Source organism: Hoplias malabaricus, chromosome 3, assembly GCF_029633855.1.
Source record: "Hoplias malabaricus isolate fHopMal1 chromosome 3, fHopMal1.hap1, whole genome shotgun sequence".
In the NCBI taxonomy this organism is placed as follows: domain Eukaryota; kingdom Metazoa; phylum Chordata; class Actinopteri; order Characiformes; family Erythrinidae; genus Hoplias; species Hoplias malabaricus.
The window spans coordinates 51,696,859-51,710,516 of NC_089802.1; the positions used below are offsets into that span (position 1 = coordinate 51,696,859).

The 13,658-nt window shown below is 37.5% G+C and overlaps 1 protein-coding gene across 5 annotated transcripts; it reads right to left on the minus strand.

Annotated features, from left to right (window-relative positions):
• Positions 1 to 74: 74 nt before the first annotated feature.
• On the minus strand, positions 75 to 12,138 carry ddi2 (DNA-damage inducible protein 2). Of its 5 annotated transcripts, XM_066665099.1 has the most exons (10): positions 11,568 to 12,137; positions 10,837 to 10,963; positions 8,904 to 9,143; positions 8,660 to 8,786; positions 7,243 to 7,370; positions 6,905 to 7,033; positions 5,903 to 6,006; positions 5,382 to 5,574; positions 4,540 to 4,590; positions 2,957 to 3,336 (listed from the first exon to the last, which is right to left on the minus strand). In XM_066665099.1, the coding sequence occupies exons 1-9, from the start codon at positions 11,703 to 11,705 to the stop codon at positions 4,580 to 4,582; spliced, it is 1,197 nt and encodes a 398-aa protein (XP_066521196.1). In that variant the 5' UTR covers positions 11,706 to 12,137; the 3' UTR covers positions 2,957 to 3,336; positions 4,540 to 4,579. The 5 variants fall into 5 exon arrangements, with proteins under 5 accessions (XP_066521192.1, XP_066521196.1, XP_066521195.1 ...); XM_066665098.1 differs by lacking the exons at positions 2,957 to 3,336; positions 4,540 to 4,590 and having other exon boundaries at positions 5,257 to 5,574; positions 11,568 to 11,744; positions 11,851 to 12,138; XM_066665097.1 differs by lacking the exons at positions 2,957 to 3,336; positions 4,540 to 4,590 and having other exon boundaries at positions 5,257 to 5,574; positions 11,568 to 11,744; positions 11,827 to 12,138.
• Between the last annotated feature and the right edge of the window lie 1,520 nt (positions 12,139 to 13,658).

Genomic DNA, 13,658 nt, shown 5'->3' on the forward strand with positions numbered 1-13,658 from the left:
CATGCACTAGCACTGTGTTCATTCAGTATGAATACACATTTACACATTGAATTATAAAGTATCATTTTCCTTTATTTGGTTTTAAATTGTATACAAGATGAAACTAAATAATTAAAAGTTTAAACTCACCTGATACATTACTCATAGACTACAATAATAATTAAAAAAATAAAAATAAAAAATGACTTGACACAGCTAGACAGGGCTTGCCAGAATTTAATACATTATGAGACAATAAAATGGTGAATTAAGAATGACACCAAAAATCACCAAATCCCATGTAATGAAACATGTTTTAAAGGCAGTTGGACCAAAAACAATATAAAATCTCAACCATTTCTGCACCCATTAAATGTACTTCCTTAGCACATACATTTCACTCAACTGTGCTATTAATATGTTCAAAGAAATCGTGCTGAATACTACTGCAAAATCCCTGAAAAGTAAAGACTGATAAAATATAGCCCACCAAGATCTTGACATTACTTACTGAAACTGTTTCATCCTCCTTTCACAATTTATTTTTTCATTTTGATAGAAAAGCCCAAGCAAACTGAAACAAACTTTAAGGATGGTATACTCTCATGGAAATAATAAATAAAATTTGTATAGTTTATGTCTAACTCCAACACATTTACTAGATGTAACCAATTTAAAAAAAAAACAAAAAACACACACACTATGGTCAAGTTATACAGGATTGGCAAATATAAAATAATCACAATATAGAAACCAAAGAGAATAAATGTGAAAGGTACAGTATTCAGTAATTATTGCAAAGAGGATGCCCATTTAATTTAGGAGTTGTTTTCCCAGACAAAGGCTTATTCTTAGGTATGGCCTAACCTGTCATTCCTATGATTCACCACTGAAAATCTTTTTTTAGGATAGGCGTAGACTCAACCTGGCTTAGACCAACTTTGCCTGGATGATCTTTTACAACTCTGTAATACACATTACATAGACTGCTATGCATCAGGCACATCTGACCATGATATAAAAAGGTAAAATCCTGACAAGAACAACCAGTTTTGCTATACATCCATACTTTTAGCAAATAATAGCCTAAATACTTTTGCTTGTGCATTCTAAAAACCTCCCAACACATGCTGCATAAACTGTGTTTATAAATGATAGAGAAAAATAGGGTGGGCCCACATTAGTTGTGTAATTGTTTGGAAAGAAATAAAATATATATATCAATAAATCATATCTTTTGCTTTAACACCATTCTGATTAGGGTTCTTCTCATGCTAAATAAAAATGATCAGCTACAAGTCAACAAATCCTCAGCTCCATTCACCTACACGGCCAAAGCATACGTTTTTTCATTTGTAAAAATCAGTGTTAAATTAATGGACAAGAGATGCAGAAATGTTAGCCTAAATCAACTAAACCAAACAATAAAAACAGCAGCTCTTCAGAACCTCTCGAAACGTAGCATGCAAGATTAAAAGTAAGAGTTCAGACATCACTGTTATTCTTGCAAGGCCGGACAAATCCTAAACTGTTCCTTCCAAACTAAAAATATTTCGTGTATGGGAAAATGTGAATCAATGACATTCAGGAACAGAACTAAGAATAAATGAATTAGTCACTTTATGGAACAAAACCATGAATGAAAAAGGGGAAATGGCATTAAAAACAAAGGCTCAGAAACCAATTGATGCTGCCATTAGTAATAGTTCTAAGAGGGCACAGTGATCTTTCTGGCCAACAGCACCAGTAAGGCGAGATCCACACTACCTTCAGCCCGTTCAAGTGCCTCAGCTGCCTCATGAGACGAGAAACCAGCTGCTTGTATCCTCTGGATGTGCTCTGCAGGATACTGTCCTGTTACAGTTGGTGTTGAAGGATGAGAAGGTGCTACAAAGCTAGAATTGTCTACTGAGGACCCAGCTGCTACAGACAGGGGCTTCTGCTGAGATGCTTCAGTAAACTCAGGGGATTCAAAGGCCAAGGTCCCCCATTCTCCATCTCCTCCTCTCTCTTGACTTTCTGGACCCTCCTTGAACTTACAGAAATTCTGTAATGGAGATGTATTCCTTGGCTCTGAAACATTTTCTCCCCCATTTCCACTCATCTGATCTCTTTCAGGGGTGTATAGAGATGGGGTTGTGTCTTGTTTAGTTTTGATGTTCGCCACCTCATCATCTTCCTGCCCTTCAGAGCTTAATGGTGTTACATTAAATATACCATCCTCTGATTGAGCAGTATGCTCAGATTTGGCAATAGTTGTTTCAGTGGTAATGGCAGTGTGAGATGATGATGACCCAACAGTTGAATTCAAACTAACAATGTCATCTGCAATGGAATCTTGGTCCACCTTCTCAGCATCCTGACTTGATGTAGTGGTAAGGGAGGCAGACTGAGAGCTCCTTTCACAGGCCTGAGCATGAGTGTTGGACATCAGAAGCTCATGAAGCTCCTTCAGGGCTTGAGCAAGTGAGGGGATGTTGTCTCCTTCTGTATTGTCCTTATCTGAAGGCACTGCACTCTTTGAGGCAGACCTAGCATCTGTATTTTTCTCAATTTCTGAGTGAACAACAGGAGTCTCAGAAGAACTGTTAGGCCTTGCAAGGCTGTTATGTAAAGTTAGCTCTGAAGCAGGGGTTAGATCTCCTTGATTGTGCACAGTTTTAAAAGTGCTATCTTGCACATTTTCTTGGAGCTGATCAGGAATGTCAAGACCTATTGTTTTTGCATCTGTAGGATCTGCCATGTCCACTTCATGTAGAAGAGCTTCAGTCAGTTGGGTTGTATTTAGATTGGTAAAGGGAGACAATGTTTCCTTTACTTCTTGTAAGGTAATGTCCTCCACAACATCTACATCCAAGTTATTCATGGATTCCTCACAAGTTACAAGACTAGTCACTTCATGGTCCATCGACACAGTACTAGAGAATGATTCCTGAGCAGGGAGAACTGGTGGGAGAAGGGTTTCTGTTGCCTCTGTGTTAGGCATTGTAGAATTAGTCACAGGTTGGGAATGGGGTTTGAAGGCATCAACCAGTCCATGGACAGGATTTTGAGAGGACTCAGCCAAAGATTGAGGTGGGGATGACAGAAGTTCTTCCTGGCCATAAGATGGGCTGTATTCAGTCATGCTTGGGTTGTCAGATAGGTGTGACTTAGTTTCTTCCTGGGTTTGAGATGAACTCAATAATATCTCTGGTGGTAGGCTCTGGTGTGTAGAGGCTGGAGCAGACTTGGAGCGGTCCAGTGTGATACTCCGGGTACTACTTGTGGAAGGTGAGGAGCTTGTGGGTATGTCAAAAGGTTTGCAAAGAGAGAGTGGTGGGGACATTGGTGAGGTAGTTATTCCATCTGTGGTATCTATCAAAGAAGTGAAAATAATTATGTCTATATGTGCAGCAAATATTTAATGCACAATACCCTATAAAGTAGAATTCACATGCATTGCACACCATGCAATTCATTATAAGTAGTCCAGGGCAGACTTTAATACATTTTAAATCAGTAAACCAGAAAATGTATTTGAAAAGACAGCATGCTGAATGCCAAATTATGGCCTTACTTTTTGTAATTGTAACATTTCAGAAAGTAGATTTTAGCTAATGATATGTGGGATAGTTGAAGAGAAAAAAAAAATCAGATGTTCAAGTTATAAATAAATATTGTGTTGGTGGGATGGGGTGGGATCTGCCAATATCGTAAGCTTCATTTCACAATTCTACAAGCATAGGAATATACATTATTTGGCTTTAAAGCTTAGTAACATTAGAGCTGAGACTCATTTTGTTTTTGTTTTTTTTCCCCCAAATGAAATTTTAAATTTCAGTCACTGTTATGTTTAAGACACATTTTGATTCTGGAGGTCAACCAACACAAACCAGCAGAAGCTCTGCAGCAGCACCTTTCATGAATGTGTGGTGAAGCTCAAGGCTCTGCTTCAACTCAGATTCAAGCACCATAATAAGCAAATAAACCATAGGAGCAATCACAGACTCTGATGTGAAAGACAACATTATTGTTAACATATTTAAAAACCAGACATTAATTTTTTTGTGTGTAAATCTCAGTCCTGGTGACTTGGAGATTGGTCACGAACACTGGATCAAATGTAAACTGTTCCACATATACAGTAGGACTAAAATGAAAAACTGATCCTGAATGAAAATGCTAATATAATGAATACATGTACTATAGCTGTAGTTTTAAACAATTTAACCTATTTTTATTGATGATTGCACAGTCATTTTCTATTTTCCCAGTCCTAAGCAATATTAAACATATTTAAAATACTCAAACAATATTAAGCAAACACAGAATCAACTTACTTACAGTCAATTACCTTGTCAAAAAACTGAAATCCTGAAACTGGATACTGTCAGTGCCATTTTGGCTTTTTGGTTTTAAAAAACTATTTTGGTTTAAAATTCCAGCTTTACACCAACATTTTATGTACTCTAGAAAAGTGTACTTCCTTAACAACTATCTTGGGATGTTTGTAAGAAACTATGAAATACTGAAAAGATGGAACAGAGCATGTCCAGTGCCCTTGTTTGACTGCTGTACCTGGTAGGCAGAGCCCTCTCCAGCTGTCTGTCCATAAGCATCAGTGTTGTCCTGCACATGGTTAGATCACACACCAAACAAGGCATGCAAAGGGGAGCAGAATTTAAGGAAACACACAGAGTGAGAGAGAAAATGTTTCATAAAATGTAACAAGGTGTACAGTATGAGGTAATTGTCTTTCAGGTATGAACGACAAGGTTGCTCCTAAAATGGGATTATAATAATGTATTAGCTGGAGGAATTTTTATTCATTTATTTAATTTTTTATGAGAAGTATATAAATTTATGTCATGGAGCCAGTGCAACTGCAATGCCAGTTTTAACTATTGCAGTATGTCCATAAAATCCCATTTTGCTAGTTACATTGCTTGTAACACTTTTGCTAACATGGTTAGATTAAACTTATGTTCTCTTTTGAAATAACATATTAAAAAACACATTCCCTCATACTGTGCATCACTTGTTGTGCTGGGTATGTTACTAATGCTGCGCAGCAAACAGCAAATTCCATATACACTGGTTAAAAATAACCATGACTAGCTCTACAATGCAATTACAATTTTATAAAAACCATATCTTAATAAAATTATAATGAAATAATAACATTTAAACAGTTAATATTAAAACTAATGTCATGCAATAAAGACATTCTACACAAAATTGTGTCACATGATCAAAAAAAAAAAAAAACAACTTGATGAGGAAAATAGTACTTTTTTAATTAAACTTACTTATGTCATATTTTTTTAAAATCACACACCATCCTCAAAGTCCTAATTGTCCATGCATAGCAAATAAACATGTGTAAAACATGCTAGGTAGTCTTCATTCATGCAGCTCACCACTGTCCTGTATGGATCTGTGCAGAGCCTCTGCTAGCTCTCTGTCTGCAATCTCTTCAGGCCGAGCATCCTCTCGACCCTCTGGCCCATATGCTAGCCTGGCACAATCAGGCAGCTCTGCTTCAGGCAGGAAACGTGTCTCTGTACCTGTTGTTCCAATCAGGAGCACACTCTTCTTAAGGTCTATGGAGCACTGAAAAATATATTTTCCAGGTAGAATGAGTTGACAATGTAACAATGCAACATAAGATGCAGACTTCAAAGTGGTCTGTGAAATAAATTACATGTTGGGGAGAAAAACACCTGTCAGTATTTATTGTTGTTATTAATAAATTATTATTCATTAACATTTATTTCTAATAACAGGCCATAACCACAAAGATGGTAAATGTAAAGACAATTTCACAAAAAACACAATACAATCTAGCATGAACATTTTAAGTTTGGACATGAACATTGTGTGCTCTGTCACAAAATAACTGTCCTCTCCTTCAGTTGCACAGTAATATGTGAAATCAGACCTGATGTCTCTTCAACATATCAAGCCCCAGCAGCATGTCCATAGGCTGATCTTCCAGAATTGAGAAAGAGCAAGGCAGAAAGTCCCCTTCAATCTGCACCTGAGCTGAACAACACAGACTCAAATAATTCATATTTATTCACACATAAGCCAAACTCTCATACCATCTAGACCAAAATTAGCATGATTATCAGTATTATTGCTGTACAGTTAAAATGTGCTGAAATTTTCAAACTGACAAAATTAAGGTCCCTTATTAAGAGGCATGTTTATTTCAAATTGCTCCTAGAGCATAAAGGATGCCTTTTAATGCAAACAATTTAACACAGTAATTGTGGCAGAATGTTACCCAGCATTGTTTAAGGTAGAAAGAAGGTCAGAAATTCTTTACAATTTAAGGTGGGGGGAAAACAAATTCTGGCTAGCGCATGATGCTATTTGTCCTTAAAACTGAAACTTGAAAAAATGACTAAACCAGTACATTTCTGCAGCCACATGTGTTTGAGAGCATCAGCAAGCCCATAAGTAGCTTACATTTTCAGGAGCTCTGGAGCTAGTGACCAAAAAGGTCTAAATATCAGTATTTAACTCTGATAGCCATTGTATTACCATTCATTTTGTTTCAATACATTAAGTTCCTTTTACTTCAGATTGTTCCTTTTTACAACATTTTACATCTTTCCTTGGAGAAAATGGAAAATATGCTTTTGAATTGTCTCATTATGTATGTTTTCTGTAGATAAAAGTCAAACATACTGATCAGATTTGTTACTACTCAAAAAGTATTTTGTTGGTATTTAAATGATAAATCACTTTTTGGGGACATGTGTACAGTGGGCGTATTTTCAGCCAAGCCCAAGTTGCATTTACTACTTAACCAGCCGGTATATACAACCTTCCGATGAGCACCCGAACACAGCATTAGTCTTTGGAACAAACTTTCAATTTTTTATTTTTATTTTTATTATGTCTTTTAGGGCTTCTGTACTATAACATGACATACCCAGATGTACTCTTCCAATTATCTTCTGTGTGCCCACGCCTTTAGCAATCCCTGCCCATCGCCGATCTACAAGGCGCATGATATTACAACGCTCTGCACAGGCTTGACTCATGATCGTCATCTGGGCTCCTGAGATGAAACAGACAATATTATATGCTGTTAGTAGGTATGCTTTTAACCACATATAATACATATATGTAGCAATGTCTGCAGTGCAGCTAGTTAGATACATGTTTACCACCATTAAGTGCAGCTTTCTTAGCAAAACATACAGTCTACAGAACCACTGTGAACAAAACAAGAATGTTAAAAATATGAAAGAAAGAATCCAAGTCTACCTGAGTCAACAAAGGCCTTGACAGGGTGTCCATTGACTTTGCAGTTGATGTACAGCATGACCACTTGGCCAAAACTCTCAGGTGCTTCTTCCATAGCTATAGTCATGTTTTCTTCAATATTATGTTGCCTAGAAAATAAAAGAATTTCACATCAACCCACCATTGCTCACCTTTGTATGCACTAGGGGTGGGAAACATGGCCCTAAAATAATATCACAATATTTTAGGGTATTTTAGTGGTAACATAATTCTTATGACAAAACACTGAAAAATACCTTTATTAATTTCAAAAACACACTTCTGAAAAAAATGTTTTAAAGGTTATAATAATATTAATTATATCCTATAATTTTTATACATTTAACGAATCTATTTATTAAAACATTTCATTTAACTACAAATATAGTGTTTCAGACATTCCGAAGTGACAAAAAAAAATCTCTGTAAACATTTTCTTATTTTGTAAAAAAAACTATAACTTACCAAGATTCAGATTTTGCATTAAAAAAGTGTAGCTTATAATTTACCACACAACCAAATTGCAGAAAATTAAACGTGTGCATATAAACAGCAAAACGTAAAAAAAAAAAAAAAATATATATATATATATATATATATATACACAAAATGTTAAAGTATCACAGTAAATAACAAAACAAACACAGAAAAGTTGCTTTGCTGAGGAAGTGTAATTTATCTGCTTGGGCTAGAGCTCATTGGCTGTTAAAGTATTCTAACCAAATTTCTGATTTTCCTCGTCCTTAACCAGGCGCTTCTACTTGAGGTGGTTAAACAGAATATCACCATTATCATGATATTAAATTTTTTTAATCGTTTTAAAAATTATTACGATATTATGAAGAACAATACAATATGGCACTGCCCTAGTATGCACAATAATTTACATTAGATAAAGTATTTTCCAAAATATAAATGTGTATGACTCATGAAATAAATATAAACAATTTTAAATCCATATTAGAACCATTTTGATACTTTAACTAACTGGACGGTTTTTAGCTTGGAACAACGTATATGGTTTAATAAACCATACGAAGAAAGCAATAATAGAAAACATTATTTCCTCTAGCCCAACGCCAGTTTTCAGAGTTTTTTTGTCATCGGCTTAATACACAAATGCTTAATTATAATTAAGTCATTCATTCATTGTCTGTAACTGCTTATCCAGTTCAGAATCGCAGTGGGTCAAGAGCCTACCTGGAATCATTGGGTGCAAGGCAGGAATGTTTAATTATAATATGAAATGAAAATGTCTTATTTCTGTTTACTGTTAAAAACACTGATTATAACAGGAATAATAAGCTGTTAAATTAAAATAACAAATTCTCCACTTTGTCTGCTGGGGGTTCCAGAGTGTGACATAGGAATTTTTTTTTGCACAATTTAATTATTATACCTAATATCCTCTTCGATCTTGGCCTGAGCATCCAGGTCAAAGGGGTCTGCAGTAAGAAGTCTGATTCTCTCCTGCTCCCTTCGAGCTCTATCTTGCTGCTGCTCCAATAGCACCTTTGTGAAGCGCTCTGAGAGAGGTAAATTTGTTTTATCACTCATACACTGACAGAAAGAGAGTATTCCCTCTACACAGTAAATAAATAAAATGTTATGCATGTTATGAACTTTATGTGTTCTGCACTCACCTAGATCTCCACTCAGAAGGGCTTCAGCCAATGGTGGGTTACGCTCTTTCAGCAGTGACAGCTCATGTGGATTGGCAAGCAACATATCACGTAACAGGGCAGGGTTGTCCAAACCCTGAGGAGAAGATGTAGGGGATGTGGCTTGTTGGGTTTGAGGAGTACTGGGTTGTTGTTTGGGGGAGGGCTGGTTTGAGGAAGTGCCTGGTACTGCGATGGAGCTGAAATCAATGCGGGGCAGTCCTATCATGATGAAGAAAAAGAAACCCAACAAGACATTTCTCAAATCTAAATGCATGTCCCTAAATGTAATATATCTCTTAATTATAAGCTAGACAGACAGAAAAACAGTCACGTGCATGATTCATTTTCGAATACTTTGGTATGTCACCTTGTCTTAATAACATCGTCAATTCTATCATGCAAGGATTATATCCATGTGGCACACGACACATGGCACTAACATTCCTACATTTAAGGAAGACTACTGTGACTGGTTTAACAGACCTGATGAAAAACTAGTACAGTGTGACAGTCCAATAAGACCATCAGATCTTAATCTCAGTTCTAATATGGAACATTTTATTTAAAAAAAAAAAAAAAAAAAAAAAAAAAAAAAAAAAAACTGGGTTGTTTATTTCACAGTTCCGTCTGTATGCTGGTAGGCACTATAGACATTTCTGTGCATTTCTTTGCACGTTAATTTGGGAATCTGAAGTGCCTACCAGCATACAAACGGAACTGTGAAATAAACAACCCAGTTTTTTTTTTTTTTTTTTTTTTGGGCAGCCTTACTCAGGAAATATAGGATTTGACAAGTTTCAGAATTTGCTCATTAGAACTCTACCAAACACTTACGAACCATGTCAGAACTCTGTTCATATAAGCAAACAAAGGAGTTGATAAATTATGTAAAACAGACAATACAAGGACAAGATTGGAGAAAGAAGAAAGAGCTAGCTAAATAAATAAATGAATAAATATTTTGCTCATATATATATATATATATATGTGTGTGTGTGTGTGTGAATATTGCAAGAATGAGAGACACTGGGTGCCTCATAATTGTGTGCCTGACAATGCTGCTTGGTTGGGTGTGAGACCAAGATTTACATACATTGGGGCTTTCTAAAAACATCCAAACGGTTTCCAGCACACAAAAAGACTGGAGATCTAGCAAATCTTGAGAAAACATTTTGTGGATAGTAGTAGTGGTAGTGGATAGTGGTAGTGAAAACATTGTAAAACAAGTTCTCTGTTCCATGTTAAGATAGTCTTATTTTAGATTGGATTGGTCTATACAAGTGGGCGGCACGGTGGCGCAGCAGGTAGTGTCGCAGTCACACAGCTCCAGGGGCCTGGAGGTTGTGGGTTCGATTCCCGCTTCGGGTGACTGTCTGTGAGGAGTTGGTGTGTTCTCCCTGTGACCGTGTGGGTTTCCTCCGGGTGCTCCGGTTTCCTCCCACAGTCCAAAAAACACACGATGCAGGTGAATTGGCGACTCAAAAGTGTCCGTAGGTGTGAGTGAATGTGTGTGTATGTCTGTGTTGCCCTGTGAAGGACTGGCGCCCCCTCCAGTGTGTATTCCTGCCTTGCGCCCAATGATTCCAGGCAGGCTCTGGACCCACCGCGACTCTGAACTGGATCAGTGGTTACAGATAATGAATGAATGGTCTATACAAATAAAATGAGTTTTAGGTTGGCTTAACCATGATCTGTGGCACTATTTGTGGCACTATTCTGCCTTCCCCTTCGCAAACCTCATTAAACCTACAAAATTCCCTTGGATTTGAAAAATAAGGTGAACGTAACCAAAATATTAAGAAATAAATTTAGCACGTAGTAAATGTTGTGTATGTGAGCTTATTGGGGCAAAATATTTGGCAAGTATCTTTGCATGAAGCTTGCAGTGAATATTCGAGAGCAAAATACAGACCTGGGAAGGAGGGCTGAGCTGGTGGTCTTCTTTCTGCTTGCCTCAACACCACCACATCTCCATCCTTCAGCCCATAATTCCCCAGAGCTCGGGTGAGGTCTCTCAGTGGCTGCTCTGCATAGGAGATCTGCAGAAAACAACCATTCTTTAATGCAACGTAAAACAAATCAGATTTATATTTGATTTAGATTTGATTTGATTTATACGCGTTTAGACCTGCCTCGATATCCCAACTTATCTCTTAAACTGACAGAAGCAGGGACGGAATTAAACAGCCTCTGTCCTTTACTGGATATAGTTTCAGTGGTGCGGCGACTGAAGCACTTTCAGTTTGACTGCAAACCCGTCCCAGCCTGCCATCAGTAGCGTCTTTCTCTGTGTTAGATACTTTTCTACGTACGTGGACCACGGAGTATTAGGTGGTCTTGTGTTTTACAGTTGTTTAGTTTATAAAAATCTGTTATCGCTAAGGGCACTAACGTTACCAGCTCCACCCGCTGACCTGCTCCAAGCGGCTAACCAACGTTAGCTAACAGTTATTTTATAACGAAACTGACTGTACTAAGTCGACGACAGACTTCATCAGTTTTCCAAGGAGTTCATGTGTCTTTCACATTGCGTTAGTTTCCAGCACGCTATTAATAGCACGGTATGTCGGTGAAAACGAGTGTGTCACCGCTAAACGCTAATTAGAGTAAAGCTAGCGTAACGTACTGCTCTTCGTGGTTTACCTGAATCTCCCCGGCGGGAATTCCTGATTCCAGCTCACAAAGAGCCACAAAATCCCTGAGTTCAAGCTCCGGAGAGACGTCCAGAGCGAAGGTGGTCTCCGAGCGGTCTCTCGCAGCACAAAACACGGTTAGCAGCATCGCGACCGTCAGCCCGAGAGAGTGTGAGAGAGGAGCCCACTACAGAGGAGAGAGTACCGCGATCCTCTTACTACAGTACTACCGTCCACAGATTCACAGGTTAAAACAGTGAGAAACTCACTATGGCGAATCTGCTCCGTATTACCTGACCGTAGAGCACCTAGTAAGTGAGTTAATATAAAACGGACTGCAGTTCTCTCTCAAACTGTCTGCACTTCCTCCTAATGAAAACGTCGTGATGAGCTCGTAGAGGTGCTCCACACAGAGACACTATATGTGGAGTCCAGACTCTTCCTCAGAAACTGAATATATCAAATGGGCGCTAGAGGGCTTTCGACAGAGAGTCGTTTTTGAACGGGTCTGAACGGAGCTAAACGGAAAACACGACAAACATACAGGATTCTAGGCAACACTTTGGGGAATACAAATACATTTGAGATATATTTTACATTCTATATTGAAAAAACAAACGCCAGATGTGTCAGCAGAGATCTAGCCAATAAATATTATAGGTTTGTCGTCATCAAGCACTGGCTCTGAATCCTCGGTGTTACACCAAATTCTGTGACCGTCGAATTCTGTGACCCTAGAGGGCGCTACTTCATTGCTTTGACATAGGGGTCACAATTTCTGACAGCTACCGTCAGAATTTGTGACCCCACGGAATCTCCATATAAATCTTACAAGCATTCCGGTTTTAAGTACATTTATGTAGTTAATAATCAGTGTGGTCACAAATTCTGACGGTACCTGTCAGAAATTGTGACCCCCTATGCCAAAGCTATGAAGTAGCGCCCTCTAGAGTCACAGAACTCGACGGTCACAGAATTCGGTGTAACACCGGCAGCAGACTCGCCCTGGCAGTAATATAACGGCAGATTTAATTGTGACACGCCAATGATGCAGAGGCTAATCGTATGCACGGTACAGAGCCAGGTTATGCCTGTGCCGTGTCAGCTTAAGTTAGCTTAGTAAGATTCCGACTCTGAAATCGTGGCTCATTGTAAACCTTAATTCAATTTCTTAATGGTAGTTGTGGTAAAAATGTAATTTTTTAATGGTTCCAAATTTTCAACTTTCATAAATCAACTGAATACATGTCGTTTTAACTTCCGAACTCACATAGACGAGGACTTGAAAGCAGAAAGAAGACCCCTAGGAATACGCTAAAATAATAATAAAAAAGTAGGAATTTATATCGCGTGCTATTAAATAGACTGTGTTTCAGCAGCGCCCCTAGCGTACAACAAATCTATTAAATATAACTGAGTGGTAGGTTTTCTTTTGCCAAAAATCTTTGTCTCCGGCTACGAAGAATCTCTGATCGGTAAACAATAATATACCAGTGAATGTGTAGGGTATTATTTAGAGATTGCACGTGTATATGAAGTCAGAAACCGTATGCTGATCTCTATAATAAAGGGCACCAGTGAGTAGTGATTGTTTTTAAGTTAGTATATTAATGAATTTACTGAACGTTCACAAAGTTATGAGGTTATTTCTATCAGCAAAGAACATTATACTCTATGCGAAACAAATAAACACCAAAAATACATAATTTATTTACTTAACAGGGCAGGAAAACCTACGCTGCTGTTATTTCCTGCCATATTTTTCAGTTTCATATTCGCTTTTCACTTTTGATAGATGACAACAACAACAACAATAATATAGATTTTGTCTGTGTTTGTGTTCTAGCACATTTTAATCTCTACAAGAGGGCGGAATGATCTAAGAAGTCTGGCAATGGGGCACAATCCCGATTTTGCCTTTCAGATTATCCTCTCTTCAGAACATTTATAAACGCACACATAAAAAAAAAAAAATTATATATATATATATTATAAATCATTCAACCACTGTTACTATTTAATTATTATTTTTTTTTACTTTATATGATTATTTCTTTATATTTCAGTAAATGTGTAACAAATCACGGAACATTAACCTGAG